The following is a 22976-nucleotide window of genomic DNA, read 5'->3' as shown; positions in this document are numbered from 1 at the left end:
ATACAAACAAACCAATTCAATCACTCAGCACATCCAGCCTGAGAACTGGCAGAGAGTTGGCAGCTGGACACACCAATATTTCAGCATGTCAGATCCTTTGTTTCGTGTTGCTCTCCCTGCCCCTTCATCCTCTTCCCCTCAGCCTGCACTACCCCTGCCCACATTCCACGTTCCTCTCCATGGTCCCCCTCCTACACAAGAGGAAAGAGCCAGTCTGAATTACTGTGTGCTTGATACAAGGTGGAGAAAGTAACTATAAGGGTGGCAGAGAGAGTTATGCGGGCATGACCAGCATGGGGCCATACAAGCAAAATAGATAAACAGGTGGAAGAAGGGACAGAAGAACAGGAAAAGCCCTTGGGGTATCATCTCCTTGGTCCTAAAAAGGAAACGTCTGAAGAAAGAAGCAGAGGGTTTTGTCTGCTTGGAAACCTTGAGCCCTAGACAGAAGCGTGAATCAGCAGACACGAGAGATTAACTCACTCAGTCTTACTTAGGAAAGCAGGGAGCTTGAGGGAGAGGAGGGGAAGGAACATGCATTATATTGAAGGTAAGAAAGCGTAAGTGACAGTAAAAAGAGAGAGACATTGGAGGTGGTGTTTGTTTTAACTATGCAAAAGAAGCAGGTACCACTTGCATCCTTTTGCCCTGGGTATCAACCTCCAGCTGCCACTTAACTCCATGCTAGTGTTTCCTTTTATTTATATGCTAACTGAAGCCTCATCCAGAAAAGAAGTGTCTTTTTTAGAGGATGGTAGCACACTGCCTTGCATCATTTTTGGAGAGCTGATGACAGGACAGAATTACCCCCACACTAGAAAGACCACCTTACCCATAGGCTCAACAAGTCCCTCCGACTCTGCTGTCCATCAGACAAAACAGACAGCAGAGTGACCACTACTGAACAAATGTCACATCCCCGATTGAGAGCTGTCATTTCTCCTCTGTCCCAACAGCCATCCTTTGGCAGAGGGATCTTTAGAGAGGCTCAGGAAACGGATCTCTCTTCTGAGTGGAGAATAGAGCATTCTTCTCTCTGCCAGACTGGAGGGGACTGAACATGAAACAATCCAAGCATTACCACTTATCAGACACTAGCAGGTGACAGTGGATACCAAGAGGTAACAGACCTTGCCAGGGGTTTGAGAGGTGGCAACTTAGACGCTACAGCTTGTGCATGAAAGCGAGATGCTCCAGGCTTCCCACTAAATAATGCCAAGGGGATTCCCTTTATCCCCTCATTAGCAGCAAACCTAGATGCATCAGGCAAGTTGCAAATAGAAGGCATGAGCCTTCAAGAGGTCTTAGTTACCATAATAATTTTACTAATTACAGCAGTGAGGAGCGACTGATTGGATTATGGCCAGCTAGCAGTTTTAAAGACACTAGTCCTTACAGGAGGGGGAAGGAAAGATCCCCAAGGTAGAAATTTCTCTTTATAGATTTCTGATGTTCCTCCCCCCAGAAACTGTCAGTAGTTGGCAGAGCTGGGGCATTTACAGAGGCAGGAACAGCACGGAGCGCAGTGTAATGTGTCACAAATGATACACTGGGACACAAAAATTACAGCCTTGGGGGAGGTGTGGCTGCACTAACAGGAAGGCTCCCATTCATATGTTGGCCTCACAAACTGCAATGCCCATAAGCAATTTTAACTATACAGTACACTGCGGACAGGTGCATGCGTGTTAACTTATCTACATGCCATTGTGTTTATAACCATTTGTGAGAACATGTAATGATTTGTAACTACAGACCTGATGGAAACTCTTAACATAACCCTGCCAGCTGCAAATGAGCAGCCCAGTGCAAACGCTGACAGCATTAGAAGCTGAAGGCAGCACCAGGTGAAGTGGCAACCAGGGAACTGTTCTGGTGACGACTTATCTTTAATGACAAAATTGAGACTTGAAACGTCAGACGTTATCCCAAGGGGCCGCAATTTCATGTTGTTGTTGAGGACCCATCTTATGATGGCTTAGTGAGGCCTCCCATCTGCCAGGCTCAGTTACTGCAGATGCACTGGCTCTCTCCTTTTTTCTCCATGTGATAGCAGTGCCACAGGAAGCTGATTAAGCCCATGGCCCAAGGCCATGTAAACACCAGCACATGACAGCTGCAAGGAGCAATGGCACCCAAGAACTGGAAGATAAGATGGGCAGTTTCATGGAGCTACATGTTTGCTGGGGGGCAAAGATGATCATGGCTACATGGTTTTCTTGCTCTAGCAAAGTGCCGACTCTGTCCCATTCCAGCCCTGAAAGAGAGGACAGAGATGTCCCATTTCATAGAAGAAAGGAGCCTACCATGTGCCACAATAAAGGAGAAGACACTCCAGTTCCCAGAAAATGAGGCTTTTCCCATAAACCCCTGCTAAAGCTATATGCACAAAGCACTTCTCTATGGCCAGCTCCCTACTTTGTTTATCTTTGCTGTCAGCCATGAGATTTTAGCATGCAAAACCCCTCACTGCTGCCAAATGAACACTATTTTACCCAACTCTGTGTGGCCTCCTCATCCTGCTTCCCTGCTGAGGTTTGAGTTGAAGACTGGTAGCAGCAGCAGCAGCAGCATTTGGTAGTGCAGACTGGGGATCAGGATTTCTGGCAGGGGAAAGCCAAGGAGTTGGGTTCTTGCCCAGGGTGAGTTCAAACTTGGCTCCCCACAGCTGGAAAGAGTCTCATCCTGGCCAGAGATCCCCAGCGGTCTAACAAAACCCTTGGGAAACAGCTAGTTTCCATGTGTTAGCCGTCTCGAAACAGACTAGTTCTTAATGAAGCCTTTATAGAATACGTTCCTCCCTGTCCCCAGCACGGCCTCCTCCACGCAGTTTGTCGGACTGAAGTTGTGGCTGGGGGAAGATGCTAATTAAACCAGACTAAAAAGACTGAAGTTCTTGCTAAATGCACACACAGAGCAGGTACAGCACAGACAACAGTCCTTCATAAAAGCATCGCCACACCAATACAGCATAGGAAACAGTACCTGGAAATGCTCAGAAAGACATACACAATACATGCACACACAGGCCTAGTGGCTGCTCTTCCTTGTATAGCCCATCCAAATCCCCCACGCTAGAAATGACATGGTTTCATATATCTGCATCACTGTCTAAAGGTATAGGCATACCAACTATTTACCACAAGGTGAAAAGCGCAGGGATTTTAGTGTACAGCATTTGTCCCATTGTAACTGTTAGCGTGCACACTTTTAATCTGCAGTAAGCGGAAGCAAAACCATACACAGCCCTTGATGAAAGCGGACAAACTACCAGTTAAGTTTCCACTTACTGTGGGGGAAGAGTAGGAAGATGGACCATTATCAAGAAGTAGCTGATGTGCAGTTAGCACCTCATCTCCTTCACCTCATGGTAAACTGTTTGTATGCATCATCTTAGTAGGGGCAGTTGGAGATTTCTAGTGGAATCTTACAAACCAGAACAGAGAGAGCTGCCATTGACTGTAATCAATGTTTTTTCAAGGAAACTAAGCTTTGTCTGCTGTGCTGTAAAATGGCATCATTGAAATAAATGCCACAAGAGAAGAGTTCTATGGCATCACTAAACAATTGCAAAGAAACATAAGAGTAAGCAACTAGGACATTATGGCACAGTGATCATTTTCAAACCCTGCTGAAAGAGAGATCCTGTGCATCACTCTTCTCTGGGTTATAGGACTAAACCCGATACTAAGGAGAGGTTAATACTGAGGCATGTGCATTCTCTGTGGGACCCACCCTACACCACAGTGAACCTGTTCACAGGGAGGCAGAGTGAAAGTTCCTGCACTGATTCATCGTTGAGGACATGCTGCTCAGCACAAAGATAGATGCTTCACTAGGGCTCCCCTGGAAAATTAGATTGACGGATGACTGAAAGAAGCAGAACATGCCTGTAATATTGTGACGGATGGGCCTACTGGTCATTCCTTCCAGTCAGTTCTACCTCCTTACCCTGATAATTTAATATAGCTAGTTATTAAAACAAGACTACATTTCCTCACCAGTTTCAGCCTCTTATTGCCTTGAGCTGCTGTTGAGTCTGTAAACACCCAGGCAGCTAGGCAGATAACAGAGAAAGCTTGCAACATAGCAAATAGAGAGCAAGAGTCAGGTGCTGGCAAACTTACCCCCATGTTATATTATACAGTTTTTCATTAAAGGCACTTAGAGGATCACCGAAGTCATCTAGGGTCATTGCAGAATTAAGCAGATTTCACATTATTGCCAAAGCAGCAATAGACTGATATGATCCTGATTCATCCCCTTCTCCATCCGTCCATGCCCCCCCGCCCACACACACACACACACACACACTCTCTCTCTCTCTCTCTCTCTCTCTCTCTCTGACCAGTGAAGCCTTTTCAGACAACTTTGAATCATTTTATGGAAGGAACTCCCCCTCCCACCCCAATCCATCTCGTAGTTACCCACATTGATTTGATTTTAAGGTTGATTGTAAGTATCAGGATGCTTGTCTCTTGAAATCCAGAGACCTACATGAACTTCACCGATCTGAGAAGCACATAGGTTAAAATGGAGCCTCACTTCTCACCAGGGTCCACCTGAATGAATATAAATGGGTGAAACAGTCTTTATCATCTGTCGGTACTTCCCATTCAGAAGCATAAGTTGGCTTCAGTACAATGGAATGGCAGGTTCTGCTGTCATTTTCCACATGAAAAGGATGACTGCATTTCCAGGAGGCTTTCAGCATGTGTAGTTTGATTCAGAGCTACAAGACTGGGCTGGATAAGTGGCCATACACCACTATGTTTATCCATGCACATCCCACTCCAATCAATGGGGGATATACTTATGTACTGAGGGAAGTAAAGAGCCCTTTGAATAAGGCTTCCAACACTGGTTTTCCAGAGGTACTGAGCTACTAGCATGGCCACTGACTTTCGCTGGAGTTGTGGATGAGCAGCATCTGCGAATCGCATCCTAACAGAGTAGAAGAGGCCAGTGGAAGCAGGCATCATAGCCAAAATGATCCCCTCATATGCACATCAGCTATGAAGCATACCTTCACTAGCTGGTTCAAGACCACCCACCAAAAAACATGGTTGCATTTCATTGTGCTTTGAGTTCTTTAAGGCTGAAGAGATACAACGTGTTGTAGATCAGGACTGGTGGGGACAAAAGCTTCTCTAACGCCAATCTCAGTCCTTGAAGGCACTTGGAGTGGAAGGGAAAGAAGAGCTGACAGTAGGAGGAAAAGGATTTAGGAAAGGGATGACTTGGAGGCAAGACAAATCCGAGGCCCTCCACCTCTAGGCTGTCAGTCAGCCGCGATGCTAGCACAACCCTGACAAGATGCAGCTTGTAGTCATCCAGCACATCCATTACCAATAGGATGTCAGTATTACCACCATGGAAGGAAAAACAGGATGACGGAAAACTGACATGGGGGAGGAGTGCTGCTTTGCTGCCTAATAGGGAGTTAACAGGCTTGTCTGGCTCCAAGCCACACCACAAACATCCTATGGCCGAGTTCTGTTATAATGAGGGGGGCGGGGGGGGAAAGGAAGCGGCAGCAGCAGAGAAACAGGAAGCAAGCCCACTCTTAGCTAATCCTATTAACACTTGTGGCTTCACTCAGTGAACACATTTTTTTGTTGCTTAACCCCAAGGTCTTCAATTTCTCCACACTCAAAGGCCCTGTCTTCATGAGTCCCCTGCCCTGTCACCAGCCTCAGTCAGTCTTGCCTAAAGAGGTCAAAATGCAGTTGGAAGCAGCCATGAGAAAGCCAACTGGACTTCACCTTTAAAGCATAGCTACTGTCAGACAGAAGGCCCGACAGACAGGCAATCCTGTCACACACATCATTTTCTTCACGCTCCTCTCCATAGGGTTTGGGTATCTGCAATCCTGGGTGGGGCAGAAGGACGTTTCTTATGGAGATGCTGGAATAGGCTCCCTCTTGCCAAGCTCACATTTGGCAATATTTAGATATAGGCATTTTGGATATAGAGCTTTTTTTAATAAGCCTGTAGCTGGATGGGGGCATATGAAGTTACTTCAGCCCACAGGGCTCTTAAAATCAGTATGTTTCTTAAAGTAATGGTAATTGTTATAATGCACATCCACATGGCAATGGATGAATTATGCATTCTTAAATACCATGACAGTTGCTTTGACATTGTTGCTTGGGCCCTATGACAGCAATGGGCCTTTTAAAATAGCAGCATGACCAGCAAGCTTATGGGCAACTTCAGCAAGTGCAGCAGGCCCACTCACTGCCAGAGGCACTTTAAGGCACCACCCTCATGAATTTAAATAGTTGGAAAACAATTATTAAGCAAGCTTTTGGGTTCAAAGACCCTTTGTCAGGCTAAGGAAGTTTCAGCAGCTGGTGTGTGCTCTTCCTGGATGGAATGAAGAGTAAAGAAGCCAGGGGCTGGGCTGGTATGCATGCAAGACAGGTAGTCAGTGAAAATGTAGATACCCCAGGTATCTCTCCACTTTCATCTCCCTTCTCTCTCTTCCCCACACTCCCCAGCCTCTCTCTCACCCATTGACTCCTCAATCTACATTTTCACTGACTACCTGTCGTGTATGCATACCAGCCCAGCCGCTGGCTTCTTTACTTTTCATTCCATCCAGGAAGAGTACACACCAACTGCTGAAACTTCCTTAGCCTGATGAAGGGTTTTTGAACCTGAAAGCTTGCTTAATAATTGTTTTCCAACTATTTAAGTTGGTCTAATAAAAGATATCAGATTCACCCAAAGAACCTTGTCTGCCTATGTCCTTAGACCAACATGCTACAACCTACACCCCCACCCTCATGAAGGCTTTTGAGTGGACACAGCTTCCAACGTCTCTCACAAGTCACTGCCTACTTCCTTACTTTCCAGCCTAGTGTCAGAAAAGCCACCTCATACCAATGTAACCAAGGCCCCAAGAGTGACCTAAGTGGCAGACACAACAACGATAAGCCACAAGCAGGAGGACCTCCCAGACACACGATACCACAAAATTAGCCAGGGTGCAAAGTCCTTAGTTCTTCTAAAGCAAAGCTGTGCTATCTATCGCTATCTCTGTCACCAAGGCCACTGACTACAAAAACTTTCACAGCTCAAGCGTAGGTAGATTCCAGAGGTACCGCTGTGAGTAGCATGCATCCTCATTGGGCACATAGCAAACGCATTGCAGACTAGGCCTTGGGGTTGTCTCTCACGTGTAATGAACCCCTATGTCCAGAGGAAGTTGCTCAAGACAAGAGTAGCAGTTCAGACTAAGGTTTATTATAGTGTTCCAGCAATGGTCATTTTAATGCTTTGGCCAGTGGATGTCATGTCTCAATTGTAGCATAAAGATTTTTCCACCCCCCTAAGTATAATCCAACTGTTATTACAGTCCAAGCCATTGTAATAACACCATTAGACCTGTATTTGCTCAAAGCTGTAATCTAGGTATATTTGATTTCTGTAGCAGGCCAGCACCATGTTAAAAACACAGCGCTGATCACTTTTTAAAACTGATTCTTGCTAGACAGCCAGGAAAAAGTGTTGGAACAGTTTCTATTAAAATTTCCTATGTGGTAGGCTGACACAGGGCAAACAATATGTACATGGACACACACTGAAAAATCATTCCTAGCAGAATAATGGTAGACAACGTCATCCCCTTTAGTGTCAGCAGCTATGCACAGTCAGATGGCAATAACCAAATCAAATTCACAAAAATTCAAAGGTTGCCTGCAGCAATCAGGAAGGAATTCCCCAGATGCACACATTTACATCATTGGACTAGATGCCAGGAAATCAGGGAGACAACTCTTACACTAGGCAAACCAACAGTTTGACCCAGCATGCTTATCTTTTCTAAGGCTATTCACAGTGATCTTTCATAACATCCCCCAAAATGTTCCCATTCTCTAGTCCATCCCCACCTCCTCCTTCCTCTTTTCACTGAACAAGCTGCTGTGTGGATGAGCAAGTCACTACAAAGCCCACTTACCTCACTCCTCTTGCAACACCAAGAGGTTAAAATGAATAACGTACTTGTTTAAAAAAATAATTAAAAAATCATAAAGAGTATGAGCCAGCTCCTACTGTTCTATGATGAATAATTGCCCTAAAAGCCAATGATTTACGTATCCTCTGCAGCAACACCTAAAATGATACTTTTGAATTAAGCATTTTTAAAAGATCAAAAACATAACAGTAAGTTGAATATGTTATTGACAATGGGCTCCAGAACTTATTTAAGACAATGGAACAATTTCCAATGCCATCAATGTCCTTGGAAACAGAGCACAGAATAGCAGATGAGCAGGCAGTCATGTAAAAAGAGGAGAATCAATGCAATGCATCTCTCCTGCAATTTTTCAGCAGTTGTTACATAAACGACAGAAGTAGGTGTGGAGACAATTCAGTTCTATGCATGCAAAGTGGGCAGAGAATGAACTGCTCTGTGTGTGTGTGCATGCGTACATGCACACTTAATACCAATAAAGAATCCAAGTGCAAATGGCAAGCAGCACAAAGTAACGTATGCGCTCCCTACTCATGGTAGGCTTAGGCTACACTACAAGGTTTGACCAGCAGAGCTGAGAATTAGTCGACAAAACTAACCATGTTCACACCCAGAGTTCCTGTTGAGGCAAAATCCTCCTTTTGCCTGCAGAGGATTACCACCTGTGGATAGATGCCCTCACATCTTCTGCCAGCTGTTGCATACCCTTCAGCAAATGGTGCCATCCAAGGTGCATTTCATGCCCTGGTGGACTATCTGCCACAATCACATGGATGTGCGGTGGTAGCTGCTGTCTGGTGCTAGAACTTCTGGCAGAAGAGAGACAGGTGAGTATAGACAAGGCCTGTATCTGATCTGTTGATTATGTGGTATCACTTAGCTGAATTTCTGAAGCCCAAGGACACAACATTGTGCTGCTGTTCAATCACAATGGAAAACTATCATTTCTGTGAAAGAGATTATTGTCAGGAAACAACCGAAAAGAGGTTAACTTGTTGCTGGAATTCAGGAAAACAGAATCACACTTGTATAGTGGCTACTTGGGAGCCATTCCCTTTACAGCTTTCTACAAAGTTGGGTACCCGAATGGACAGCCACAACTTAGAAGGCAGTGTCACGCCAGGTTTAAGCCAAGAGGAAAGGGAACTGCAAGAGCAATGTGTATAGACAAGAAGAATCGTCAGCCTCATCCCACTCCTCATAAATGTACTGCCAGAAGGGCACATGCAGGGTACATCATTAGTTGTTAATTCTACCCAGAGACCTAGGCCACATCCAATTTAGGTGCAGTTTGGCAACATCTCAATCATTACAATGTGACCCGTAATAGAAGCTGGTGAGCTAGATCCAAATGGACTACACTGAACTTTGAGACCTAGAAATCAGTAATTGCACAGCTTTCTGGATCCACCAGCCACCATTCACTTTCACAAGCATCTTTTCATATGGCACATTTCACAGGGCTGACTAGACAGATTCAGAGGATGAAGTCACTGAGATAGTGCCATTTCTCAGAGATATTTGTAGGCATTTAAATCATCTTATAGATACTGTAGTTGGTAAATATTTACCTAAAATATAGAAACAGGAAAAGCGTTCAGTACAGTTTAGCCACTGCTGTCATTAATACGTTAGCACCATAAAAATGAACAGTTAAGAGCTCTCATCCAAGAGGTGCAATTTATTGCCACATTTTAAAAAAAAAGTGCATGAATCACCTAAGTTAATCAGCTTCTATAAAACAGTTGCTATAATCCCTTTCAGTGTATATAGTAGGCAGGGCTGTTATATTTTTTCTCCCCCTTGCTCACTCCAAGAATGGATTCTTCATCCTTCTCTACAGAGTTTTGTCAAGATGGCAATTGTCTATTCAGAAACAGCATAGCATTGCAGTTAGTGTGCAGGGCCAGGGATCTGGAGATCTGAGTTTGTTTCCCAGCTCCCCAGTCTTGGATATTTTTCAAATATGAATAAAGAACAGTCTTGGAACTTAGAGTGCACAATCTGAGAAATCAAAAGTGATTTTCAGATGTGCCAAGTGTTCAGCACCTCCAGAAGTCCTATCCAGGGCATTCCAGACTGAGGAATGTGCCCCCCCGCCCCCAAATCAAATAAAATAATAATCACTGGCTTTGCACAATAGTGCTGGTGTTAACTTCATCAGGTGGCTGGGGAGAGGGAAAGCAGCTTTGATATCATGAGGCTCATGCTGGGATTTTGTCTTCTTTAACTCTAGACTGTGCTTCCTCAATTGATCCAACCAAGCCCAAGCTTGTCAACCTCCAAGGAGTGCACCCATGCAAGACCCACTCTAGCTCCCAAGGACAATGGCAGTCTCTTCATGGACAGTGGGGCTTGATCAAGGCCTCCAGTCTTCTCGAATTAAGATATGGAAATGCTTTTGGGCTGCCGGTTCTTTCCAAGTAGCTTTTGTCAATCTTATTTCAGCCCTACAGTGTCTTCAGCTAGTAAATGCTCACAGAAGAACATTCACAGGCACAAGCAAGAGTAGACAGGCTTCCTATTAGCCTGCAGATGAAAGTATTTCAGGTGAAATTTTTTCTGGCAGTAGCTTTCAGCAAGTTTCATTTTAGAACAATGAAAAACAGCAGTAAGTACCTGTTACAGCTTGGCTATGTTATTTTGCAGAGGCCTGGTTCTCTTTTCTTGGATATAAAAGAAGAGAGGAAAGAAAAGGCTCACGATATTTCAGGAGGAAGAAAGTACAGAGATGAGTTTGATATTGCAAGGAAAATGCTTTAATATCCCAGAGAGACCTTCTGCTGCTGCACAAAGGCCTGTGCAGAATCTTATTAAAAGTTAGATTTAGCAGAATTAGTTCTGTTCATTACTCTCCTGCTCCCTTAAGTGAAAATAAATACCAAGATCAGCTCTTTAAAGCGGCTTAAAGACCCTTTTGAGGGACGAACCAACACCCCAAAAAGTCTCTTATGGAAATGCTATGTGACTGGAACGGGAAAAGCTGATTTTCCTAAGCAGTGTCAGAGGCTTCTGCATTTCACCCTGGTAACATCATCACCCCACTTAGCACAGTCCTGAAGAGGAAAGAAGGGTATTTAAGAGAGTGATTCAACTTAGGTCACATCTATCTTCTGAGCCTTCTATTGGCACACAGACATTGCTACTAGAAAGCCATCAAAGTACATGCACACCTACGCACTGCTACCAGCTCTGCAGATAGGGTGCAGAGTGCACCAGTTATTAAAGGAGCTGTGGCATCCCACAGAAAGCATGTGTAGACATGCCCATGTTTTTCACTGGCTGCCAAGTGGTGGCAGAAATCTCTTACAATACAGCAACTTTAATGCAAGTGTCTACTATTTTTTACTACTAAAGCAGAGCCCCTGAGCTGTACACAGCAACACACTGGGCCTCCTGCTTTGAAGTGTTAAGATAGCAGCATATTTTCCCTTGCACTACCAACAAACGGAGGGAAAAAGATGACAGAACCATTCCCTATAGAAAACTGAAACAGAAAGACCATGTTGTAAAACTGATTATAGAAAATACATATATACTTTCTGAAACACCCTTGTACAAGGAACAGTAATTCTGAAATTGCACATAAAATGTTTTTTATCTCAACTGCAACACTTCTCTATATAGTTGTAAATGATGGGTGCATTTGACAGTACTACTGTCAGTGTCCTCTGCTGCTGTGTAGTGCACATAAATGGTTTTATTTCAAAATCACCATTGCTTTCTGAAACACCCTTGTACAAAAAAAAATATTATGTACACACAGAGCTCAGAAATAACTGGTATATATCCATTCACCATCCTGGCACTTCTCTAAAGCAATCATTTTTGGCCCAGAATCTCATCTTTCTTTTACATTAAATACAGACAGACATTAAAAAGTAAGCCTCTAGCTGTTGTGGTTGTGTGGGGAGGAAACCCTAAAAAAATGTAAGCCAAGCAGAACAGATTCAGAGGCATCTCTGTAGAAAGCCTAGAAAAAAAAAAACAGCTCAGAGTGGGGTTTATGGTTCTACTCATCTCAGTGGGATGTTAATGTAGATGCCCAGTGATGATCATTTCATTATCAACATTGTTACTTATTTCCTTCCTTTTTTAAGAAGAGGAAGACATGAGGTCACTTGCTCCATTTCTCATTTTTGTGCAACAAGTTGGTAGTGCTTGGAGATACCACTACTTCTCCAACCCCAGCAGCCCCCAATGAAGGAGGCAAGCCAAATAGTCCATGGGAATATTCAAACCTCACTGAAGTAAAGGAGGCACCATGCAAGATGATATTTGAACATCTGCTCATACTGCTGTGAACAGACTAATGCTGGTGATTCACGTAGGCGGAGCTTAACTTGTGGAAGGGACTTCGGAGGTCAACCACCTCTTCCACCTGGGTCAGATATCACAAGTGCAGTAGCTTGGTGGCTCAGAGGGAGATGGGGGATCCTACATCCACTTGAGAATAGGATACCTTTCTTTGGGTAACATCCAGAGGGGGGGAAGTGTCACATCCCCTCACTTCCCTAAAGAAAGGGATACACAAATATTCACAGCCCTTCCATCTTAATAGGAACAAGAATAACACCAATATTTAAAGTTCATTGGCTCCAGGTCCACTTCAATGGATTATTTTAAACTACATGCACTAACTAATGCCTTGGTTCACATTCCCTCCTTGTTTCTCAAGTGTATCAAAGTTGGCAGTGTAGCTCTCTGTCTCCTTCTAGTGGTCAGATCACATAGATCAATGAGTGTCATTCTTGAGATAAAAACACTACCCTTTCATTTTACATAAGAAAACTGTTTTTAAGATACAGAAGTACTAGATTCAATCACTACTTGCAAACCAGCCACAGTGCTGCATTACATATTCAGTCACTCTAAATGCTGTCCTCTGATGTACCTCATATCATAAGAAAATTAAAATCTGCCTGTTCCTTTGGAGAAGTAGCCTACAAGTGATACTGCTCCTTTTGCTCTGTAAAGAGGATTGTTGGGCTTCACTAGGCCATGTTGTAACTTTCCAAATTCATCAGCCAAATACACATGAGAATTAAGCTCTGGACAGCAGTCCAGACAGTTCCTGAAGGGTATGAGTGGTAAGATGAAAAAAAAACAACCCCTTGCCCAACTACTACAGGTTGATCCTTGGGATAATTGTTCCCTGCCCTGTGGTTTGCAAATTAAATTCCCTCTTCTTTCCCCTTTGTTGACATGTAAACTCTTAGGCTATCATCTCTGTTCTCAAATAGGTACCTTTGTTTGTATGCTTTATTTCTCAAGCTTTTTATCTTCTCCCTGTAGCTTTTAGAAAGCCATTGACAGAAGTTCCATAGCTATTCCCTCTAATTAACACATCTTTAGTGGAAGTGTTTCTCAAACTCACCATTTTGGTAAACTATACATTAAAGTACCTGTAAGACTTTTTCAGGTGGAGGGGGAGGAAGAGGGAAAGATGAAAGGTCCTTTACCTGGTAAACACTCCTTTCCCAGTTACTCTCAGCTGCCCGTAGACAGCCCAACCATAAACAATATAAAAGAAAAAAGCCAGTTCTATCACCTCCAGTCTCCAAACTCTATACTTGCTACCTGTAGAGAAGATACATTTTTTCTGTTCAGAATTCAAGCAGAGGGAATATGTGATACAAGGGTAAACTGATCAAGTAATTCACTCCAGTGAGTTCACGGCTGCCACATTTCTAGGAGGTGCCCTGCCAAAGTTTTTGTTTTTTTTTTAATTCTCCTTTATTGTCTGACAATGCGACTAAAAGGGAAATGTTTCAGGGATTAGGATTCCAGGGTGATCTAATACAGGATGCCTTTGGCTTCAAAAAATGAAAAGAAGCAGCTAGAACTCCTCCTAACCCTCCTCCCCCCCCTTTAAGTTTAAAAAAAAGGGATGAATGTTACCATTTTTGGACATGAGTTTTGCTTTGCACAAGCCCAGCCCTAAACCACACCAGTCAAATGAGAACTCAGCTATCATCCCGCCTGCAATCAAAACGCAACTGGGAAGTGACTGGGGACTATAACTGGTGGGAACGCAGGGAGGTAGCGTACAGGTAACTGATTGCTATTCAGTCAACCTGATCTCCAAGTTCACTGCAGTTCTCCTGTTTCCCAGTACACTGGGAAGAAATGTTTAACCTAAGGGGATCGTCACAGCTGTAGAAGAGAGCAAGCAGCCCTGGGTAACTTTCTATGCCAACTTAATCCAGTCCTGTCTAATTTCTTCTTTGATCAGTCTTTGTGCCCTTGCGGAGGCATCCTGCCTTTGTGCATTGCCCTGCTTTGGGGCTCTTTGCAGTTGACCTGACACTCTGTTGCAACACACACACACAATGTACCTGAACAATGTCAATCCACCCTTCCCCTAGGGCACACCCAGCTCCAGAGGCCTGGATCAGGTCTTTGGCAGCTTTCAGAGGGGCTGTCGGAAATAGCAATCACTCCAACATTCAAAGAAAAACTGCTTCTTGGAAGGGGTGGTTTTGTACAATGCACTGCAAAATGCCAAGGAGGTTGGGGGGAAGCTGCAGATCCTGGCTGCATGGCTTGTGGCACTTGACAGGGAAAGCATCTATTGCTGCAGGTGAGGAGGGAAGGAACTTCTGATCTAGGAAACTGGGCAATCAAGCAGGTTCCATTTCTTCAGCCGTCTCCTCCCCATCGCATCCTACTCAGGGGACACCCTCCAGCCACCCTCTCTTAATAACTGATAGCAATCACCCCACGCTCTAATGCAGCCCCTTCCATTGCTAGCTCTCCAAGCACTCTACCCAGGAGATCAGCAGGTAGCAAAGACAACCACGTAGCTCAGACTTACACCCAGCATGACCCACACCTTTCCTTTACCATCGCCCAACAAAACCAAAAGCTATTTCCACCGGGCCTCTAGAACAACCAGAGGGTGCTTTAAAAAAATTAATTAATTAAAAACTCTGCTCCAGAATTAATTAAAACAGCTGGGGGAAGGGATCTAATCAGAGATCTAATAATGGAGCAACTAGCCTGCCCTCTCTGCAGGTTACTTGCTCCATTATTAGATCTCTGAATCCCATCAGGTCTTGTGCAAGGCTAGGACAGCCCTAGTGTTCATCGTAATCTCTCGCCATAGGAGAAAGCAACAGAGGGAGGAGAGGTTACGCATATACAAATCTGTAATGAGGTGGATCTCCCCTCCTCCCTACATTATTTAAAGCAATATAACAAGAGGGCGATGCAGGGGATCCAGCTGCCAGCAGCAGTGTCCCGCCATCAGCCACCGCAGCTCCCTGCCCTCCACTATCCCCAGCCCGGGTTAAAAGGAGGGGGGGCACTCTGCAAAGGGAACCACGCAGATTCCCAATACACAACTAGTCTCTGGTAAGTCCTACGAAGTGATTCCCCCTCCCCCACATACGAGATGCCTGCAACCTCCCCCCCACCGCCACTAGATGCCTAATGCACACCCCCGCTAGGTGCCTGTAACCACAGGCGCGCACGCTGCCTGTAACCCAACACTCCGGGCTAATGGACCTACCGCAGCCCCCACCCCCTGCTCTCGGATCTCCCTAGGATGCTTTCCTGCGCGTGTTCACGGAGAGGAGGGGAAGGCACTTACCTTCCTCTGCTGCTTTTCCCAGGCTGGATCCAAAAGCAGATCCCTGTCCCAGTCGTCCTCTGGCTGCATATAGTCATTGGTTTGCTGCGAATCATAATGATCCATGATTGCCACTGCCGGGGTGCGGGGTGGGGGTCCTTTGGTCTGCTCTGCCTTCGCCTCCCCTTCTTCTGCGGGCTGGTGCCGGGGTCGGGCTCGCCCGAGGCTGGCTGGGGAGCTCCTTGCTGAAGCCCAGCTACAGCAGAGAAAGAGAGGGAGAGAGAGCAGGCAGCAGCTCCCACTCACCGGATCTCAACCTAATCTTTGCACACACAGAAGAGAAAAAAAAAGAGAGAGAGAGAGGGAGCGAGAAACAGCCCTGCCTCCTGCTTCCTCTCATTGGCTGTGTGAGTTGCCAAAACTTCATGTTCCCTGGCTCCCGTCACTCTCATTGAGGCCCCCTTGTGTCACTCAGGGCTTCTCAGCAGCTGATATAGGTTGATTTAAGACTCCCCCTCTCACTCCCCCCTGGCTCATGTGACATGTGAGTTTAAGTTGCTGGAGGCACTCCGTGTGGTGACGTCTCCTCTGAGCCTGGGGAGGGGGCAGAGGAGCCTCAGTCGCTTTGAGCAGGTAGAGCCACCTCTGTGAGCCCAGCCAGCTACCTGTTGTACAGTGCAGCAGCCCCGGAGCCAGTCGAGTTGCCCCTGGGTGCGAGCAGGAGCATCTCTCTCTCTCCCCTGTTTTGCTAAGCAAGCTCTGCAGCTGGGGATGGAAGCAGCCTGGGCAGGTTCAACATAGAGCAACACCTCCCTTTTCTGTCCCTGTGTTACCATGATGATGATCCTGTGCGGCTGCCAGCTGAAAGAACATATTTTCAAGAAGCCTGCAGCTGAATTAAAGATCCTGCAAAGCCTGATGCACCAAGCCTAATGCACATTTTTTAGACTGTCTGCTGAACTCAGTGAGGTCCTAGAAGTGGAAGTGTAATCGGCACCCACCTGTGCTCTTGCTTGATGGGGCATATCCATTGCTATCAAGTGAGAGCACCTAAATGGGGTGTCTAGACACCTTCACTTTTGGGGAATTGTGTCCTGGCACACCTCTACTGTGTTGGGGACATAATAGCTGAAAATGTATTTGTTAAAAAAATAATTTGTTGGAATTTTTATTTATTTCTTATTTTTTTTAAAGGTGTACTCTAAGCTTTCTTCATTTTAATACCTGTATTTTAGTCTGAAAATCTGTGGCTTTGGCATAATTAAAGTTGCAGCTGGCATCCATTACGGAACTCCATCCCGCTCTCCTTTCGTTTTGGTTTGACCTGAAATTTGAACAACCGACCCCACCATTTGGTTGATTTGAAATTAGGTTTTCAAAACCTGAAGGGGAAAAAAATGTTCAATGCTTCCTAGTGATTAGTCAACAAGGCCCTGATGCTAAAACATGCAGTCTTCACTTTGTTGTGCATGGGTTTTTCTGAGATACACCTTCAAAGCCTTATCCATTGCTTCGCTCATACCTGCTAAAGGTTTGTTTTACCTTAGATGGTACATAGCCTCTCTTCAGTCCTCAGTCTATGCACTTAAACAGTGCAGACTGCACATAAGTTACTTTTTGCTGCATTGAGACCCAAGACCCCAATCCTACAATAAGGTCTACGTAGATAGACCTTTGCAGCCACGCAGAATCCCAGTGAGGTCTTTATTGCCCTGGCTCAGCACACTGAGCCTTCAGTATGGATGAGGGGCAATATCTGCCAATGAATATGCCCCTCTTGCTTAATTGCAGTTCAGAAAGAACATCATGGTGTTGCTGTATCTGACGGCACTTTCTCCATCTTACACAAGTAGGTAGAAGCCCATATTTTTGGAGCTATTCAGCCAAGGTTACTGAAGGATGATTGTTCCATCTTGATGCTACAGATGGATGTTATTTTTTTTATGGAATGGAACAGTTTCTTCACAGTTAACATTGCAGTCATGGTGTCATTTTGTCCTTTGCAAATTAAAAATACAAAACAAAAAGAAAAACATTGCACTTTCAAGCGATTGAGGTTACAGCTTTTTAAGAACTAGACTGTTCTCCTTTTAACAAGAGCCCAGCATTTTCTTTGTATTCCTGTCTTTCTCTACCAAAGAATATTATTATATTGCATTAGAATATCTTTAGACCCAGGAAGATTTGCACCTTGGCACACTGAGGAAGAGAGTTTTCCAGAGCAGGAAGAGTTAAGAAACTGCTGATATTTGAAAACTCAACATGGCTCTCTGTCCATGAAGCTGATGGAAAGAAAAACATGGCAATAGCAAATATTTCACTCATGGTTCTGAGCCTGCCAGCTATGCCTGCCAGGATGGAACCCTCCACAAAGCTAAAAGGAAGTACCAAGATTGGGTTAAAACATGTGCTCGTCAGGGACCCTGACAGTCTTGATCTAGGCAGTGTTCAAAAGCCCCATTTTCAGGAGGGTTTGAAATGTGACTGGTTATGAGGAGACAGCTGAACAGACCCCTGATTGCTAGAGGAGGAGAGCCAGATCTTACTAATTAAATCCTTGTGACGCTCATACAAATTAGTTAATTCCTCTGCACTTAGGGCAGCTGTAAAACAGGGACAATAATGCTTACCTGGCTTTTACAGAGTGGCTTGAGAGCTGTAAGTGGAAAAGGATGTTGTTAGCCACTCTTCTGAAAATGGGGGAAATATAAGGCAGAGAGAAGTTCTGTAATCTGCTGCACAGCACCACAAATAGAGATATAGTACTTCCACCTCTCTGTGGAATGCTTCAGTTCTTTGAAAAGTGCAAAGCTACACAGGAGGAGAAGAGGCAAAGTAGGGATGAGTATAATATCTGACTGGCTCTGTAGGGAGAGTTTTTAGGGAGGCAGAATGTAATTAACCAAATCTGAATTTGTCCAGGATGCTCTCACAAGTAGTACTGCTCATAGAGGGGAAAATACCAGGGGATCTTCAGTGCCTATGGGCAAACAATCAAGAGGACTTCAGTGTAATGTTTCCTGTACAAAACCTGACCTCCAGTACATTGGATCATTTGTTCACTAGCTCAGAACAGAGAAGCCACCTTCTTCTACATTAGCAATGGTGATTCAGTAGAAAGATCTGATACTTGGAGTATGTGACTTGGAGCCAGGAATTTTGGATTTCCTTCCCTGTCACCCTCCCCCCTCCCCCAATCAGTTGGCCTTGCCACTGGCTTCTTGTTTGTTTTGGGGGCAAGTCACTTAAAGCTTTCATATTTTTGTTTTTGTAGCTGTCAAACGGTGGTAACAGTGCTCACTGGGCTCCCACAGGTATTGTAAGGCTTTAATGTATAATGTTTGAGATTAATCAGCATAAAAAGCTGATAGAAAAATGCAAATAATTCTTCATTCTTCTTGTTAATATGCACTTGTTCAAAAATGGGGACAGCTGGCTTGCAGGCATGGCATGCTATGCTATAGGCACTTAGGATGCATAGAACAAGATAGATCTCTGGTTTTGGCAAAGCCCCTTAGCGGTAGATTTAAATTGGAGAGTCTCTCAACAAAGGCAGCTAATTAATGGCACATTTGAGCCCACACACCACATTTGACACTTCAGGTAATAAATACTGATTTAAGTACTCAAATTCTTTGAAGGCAACAGCTTATTTTCAGGCTTCAGTTTAGACATGTGCAGACACGCTTTGCTGGATCAGTGCATGAGTGCTTAACACCATGTTGAACTGAACCTAAATCCCACTGTTGAGATAAAATAACTAACTACTTCAGAAGATTATGATTCTTATACATTTTCTCCAAATTGTTTATTGGGTAAAGCAATCATTTTCTTCTCTTCCCATCTTAAGTTGCTCGGCAAGATAGAGTGACTGTAAAGGTCTTTGGGATTCTAATGTTTATCTGTGGTGTAAAGCATCTACCATACTTTAGCAAGTCAGGAATAATAATGACAGTTTCTCTGCACTGTAACAGAAACCATTGCATTGCACCCCAAAAGCATCTGCACTTCAGCAGAGTGCAAGATCATTGCAGCATTTGATGTGTGATGCTCCAGTGTTTCCACAGTAACTTGGGATGCCTTATATGGGGCATCTTCTATGCATGTTAAAGGGTCTTCATTATCAGCGGGTGCTTTCTTCAAGGTGTCGCAAGCTGGACAACCAAGATCTGAGGCATCCAGAAGGAGCCATCGTTTTTTAGAATTTGATGAAAGTTCTTCAGAGTGAAAGGTGATAAAACAAATCTTGAACTCTATAATACCATGAAGAAAAGGGGGCGGGGGATGGATATGGGGAAATCACTATCACGTCATCCTCTGTAGGAACGTCTACCCAGTGGTAGTGATGTTTTTGTTTGTTTGTTTTTTAAAGCCATAAATTACGAAATGGGGGATTTAAATCAGGAAAAATTAGGAAGTAAGTCACCAGGGCTTCAACAGAAAAGTTGTGAAGAAAATAAATGAATCCTTTTTGTATCTTCTATGAAAAGCTTTAGGCCTGTTTGGTAATGTAAGCTGTTTTGATCTCTTGAGCTCCAGGTTGGGTCACTTGTCTTTGAAATCATGCATACTTTTGGTATAGCTGGGTGGTATCATGTGATGAATTAAAACACAAAGAAAAGCTATGTAAAGTTCACCTCCTTTTTAATTGTTTCTCATTTATCAGCTTGGGATTTCCTACCTGAGGATGTTTGCATCGGAAAGATCTAGGAAAACAAAAGGAGGAGCACTCCCACCAAATTCCTCCAGGATAAGTAGTGTTCTCAGACAAAAGGCCTTGCTTTATATTCCAGCAGCCTCAAGACTCCATTTTATTGCCTTCTCACCCCCACAGCTTAAGGGCCTATTACTGCCTTGCAAATACTGCTAAAAACCCTGCATTCCCAATGAAACTAAAAGTTAAGGACATTCATCTTCCAGGAAACTCCCAAGACTTCATAGTTTGAGTCTAAATTACATAAAGGACTTCTCTGATGTTTAAACTTCTGGAGGACGCTATCTGCAGTCTTGGATTTATTTTTGTGTGTAAAAACAGTCAACTACAGTAGAAGTTCAAAGAGTACTTATGCCCCATTCTCACATTGTTTAGTTCTCTTTGACTGGCACAAAACAGACTTTGCTGTTGCTGTAACAAGCACCTTTTAATAATAAAAATACTTGCAGTGTAAGTATAAGACACAGCAGAGACCCAATACACTTTACAATCTATTCTTGAAAGTGTTTGGGAAAGAGAAGCTGGGCACAAAACTAGCCAGAGGAAATTTACCAAAACACTGAGATCTTAAAACATCAACACTGCAGATCCTTCCTCCCAGCCCCAACCCTACTCCGTGATCTCTTTCTCTGCCCCCCAACCGGTGATCTCTTTCTCTGCCCCCAACCGAGAGTCTCTCTGGATTCCTTGTTCCTATACAAGGGGATCTTGATTTTTTTTTCCCCCCAAAGACTTCTTGCTGTCACATCTCCTCACACTGCCAGACCCTTATGGGAGGCATCCTGCCTTAATCTGATCCTGCTCACAGACCTTTCTCTACCTCCAGCTTTCATATTGTACTCATACGCCATTTTTTGTTGCTATATCCTACCCATTGTATTACACGATATACAGCAGAGGAGGTCTCACCACCCAAGCAAGCTCTACCTGTTTTATGAAAGGAGGTGGAATTGTAACTGGAGGCGGAGGAGGAAGAAATGAGGCATTTAGAACAGGGCTTTAACAGCGCAACATTGTCTCAGTACAAGATGAATGCAACAGCCCCTGGCTTCCATGGCTATTAGTCACATCCTGCAAGGGTACACAGGGCTTTTGAGCTGCAAAATGGTCTCAGGCCAAAGTGAGCATTTTTCTCTTGCCAATAGTCAGAGCCCTCCCATGGGAAGAGTTGGACACGCCCCAGCTCTTCAGGCTGCAGTAGACAAAAGAAGGAAACAAACCCAAGGGCATTTGGGTATTTTGGTCCTTGTTTTCTGTAAGTGTTTGGTGTACAAGGAGAACACTGTCCCCTCCCATGGGACATGCTTTCCTAGGAACAGTCCTAGGCCTCTGTAAGAAGCCCTGTCTGCACAGCAGGTGAGCTCTGTTGATGCATAATGTCATACAGAGCCCTATTGAAATGACACTTGCTTTTTGTCTGAGGGCTTTAGAACTTGTCTCACAGGCAAGGTTTGCTGCTGCTATGTTTCAGGTGCATAAAACTACCTTTAAAATAAGAATAGTTTGAATTTCACCTATTTATTTAAGATGTGCTCAATTTTTCTTAGCAAAGGATTCCAAGCTACAGCACTGGACTGTAGATGCACACAGCACCGCAGAAATGCAGGCACCTCTAGGGTAGAAGGGAGGCAGCCCACAGGCACAGAGCACATTCTGAGAATGAAAGGGAAGAGATTCTGGCCAGAGGTGCTGGGTAAAAAACTCTGTGCAAATAAGTGCCATGCGATAATGGCACTTCTGTTTCCTTTGCTATGTGGCCTTGGGGAATGACTGTTGAGGGAGCCAGCCAGAAGCTCTGGTCAGAGAAAGCAGCCTCTGCTCTGAGTAGATGGGAAAAAGGTGTCAGTAAGAGCCAGCCCTTTGCTAATAAAGCCAACCAAAAAAGGCACAGAGGAGACGGCCTTCACTATGAGGGCACTATACAAGTTGCCCCCCCATGGGTAAGGACAGAAGTTACACATAAACCAGTTTAAGCGATCAGAAACTGGTTTAAACCTGTAACAGAACATAAGTTCAATGCATATAAACCAAAAATGGCCCAAACTGGTTTAAGATAAACCTGGCTAAATGTAGTATCAGACTTAACTGATTTGGGTCAAACCAATTTATGCAACTTCTGTCCCAGATCCTTTCCTGGTTTAAGTTAAATCGGAGTCTTCCAGCATGCTCTGCAGCCCTGAGCTGGGCTGGGCTGGGCTGTCTGTTCCAGCTGAGCAGGGTTGGCTCCACCCCTCTCCTCCCTAGCCAGAGCACTAGCACTGCTCTGACTGGCTGAGAAAAAGATGGGGATGGAAAACTGTGCTCAGGAGTGCTGCTGGGTCTGCCTGGCAAGGGGGCAACAGCCCTTGCCAAGCATCCCCATCCCCCTCACTGTTCCAGCAGCGGGTGCTAGGGTGTGGCCAGACTCACCCCCTCAGTAGCCTGAGGGGAAGTGGAGGTTTAATTCCCACATTGCAGGGGGAGGTGGGGTGGCACAGGCACCAATATGCTCTGCTTGTACACACAGTGCCATGGTGGCCAGATACCAATAGCTTGAGGGGAAGTGGGGATTTAATCTCCCTGTTGCAGGCAGCAGTGGTGTGGGCACTGACATGTGCCCTGGCCACGTCCCCCCTCAACTTAGTTTCCCTTAAGCTAAGGGCTTGCTCTAGTGCCCCCCAGCTTCTGGCCTGAGCCACTACAGGTATGCGCCTGCATTTCCAGAG

At 44.7% G+C, this 22976-nt stretch overlaps 1 protein-coding gene and 1 long non-coding RNA gene across 13 annotated transcripts in view; one reads left to right on the top strand and one right to left on the bottom strand.

Moving 5' to 3' along the window:
• Positions 1-15922, bottom strand: part of ACTN1 (actinin alpha 1) — a 136486-nt gene extending 120564 nt beyond the window's left edge. For 4 of the 8 annotated variants that reach the window (XM_006025194.3, XM_014520639.2, XM_025205959.1 and 1 more), the window contains exon 1: positions 15579-15922. In XM_006025194.3, coding sequence (XP_006025256.1) covers positions 15579-15683 — 105 coding nt within the window. In that variant the 5' untranslated portion in view covers positions 15684-15922. The remainder of the gene's footprint in view (positions 1-15578) is intronic. The other 4 variants (XM_006025191.3, XM_006025192.3, XM_025205958.1 and 1 more) reach the window with 1 other exon arrangement.
• Positions 15201-22305, top strand: LOC102381143. Of its 5 annotated transcripts, none has more exons than XR_003094420.1 (3): positions 15201-15340; positions 19702-19788; positions 20224-22305. It is a non-coding gene; the product is annotated as an uncharacterized LOC102381143 (long non-coding RNA). The 5 variants fall into 5 exon arrangements; XR_324019.3 differs by lacking the exon at positions 15201-15340 and adding an exon at positions 18174-18215; XR_324018.3 differs by lacking the exon at positions 15201-15340 and adding an exon at positions 18222-18392.
• Positions 22306-22976: the final 671 nt, after the last annotated feature.

The sequence above is a fragment of the Alligator sinensis genome, unplaced genomic scaffold (assembly GCF_000455745.1).
Source record: "Alligator sinensis unplaced genomic scaffold, ASM45574v1 scaffold768_3, whole genome shotgun sequence".
Classification (NCBI taxonomy): Eukaryota; Metazoa; Chordata; order Crocodylia; family Alligatoridae; genus Alligator; species Alligator sinensis.
The sequence above is the reverse complement of the archived record's forward strand: the minus strand, read 5'-3'. Positions and strand labels throughout refer to the sequence as shown.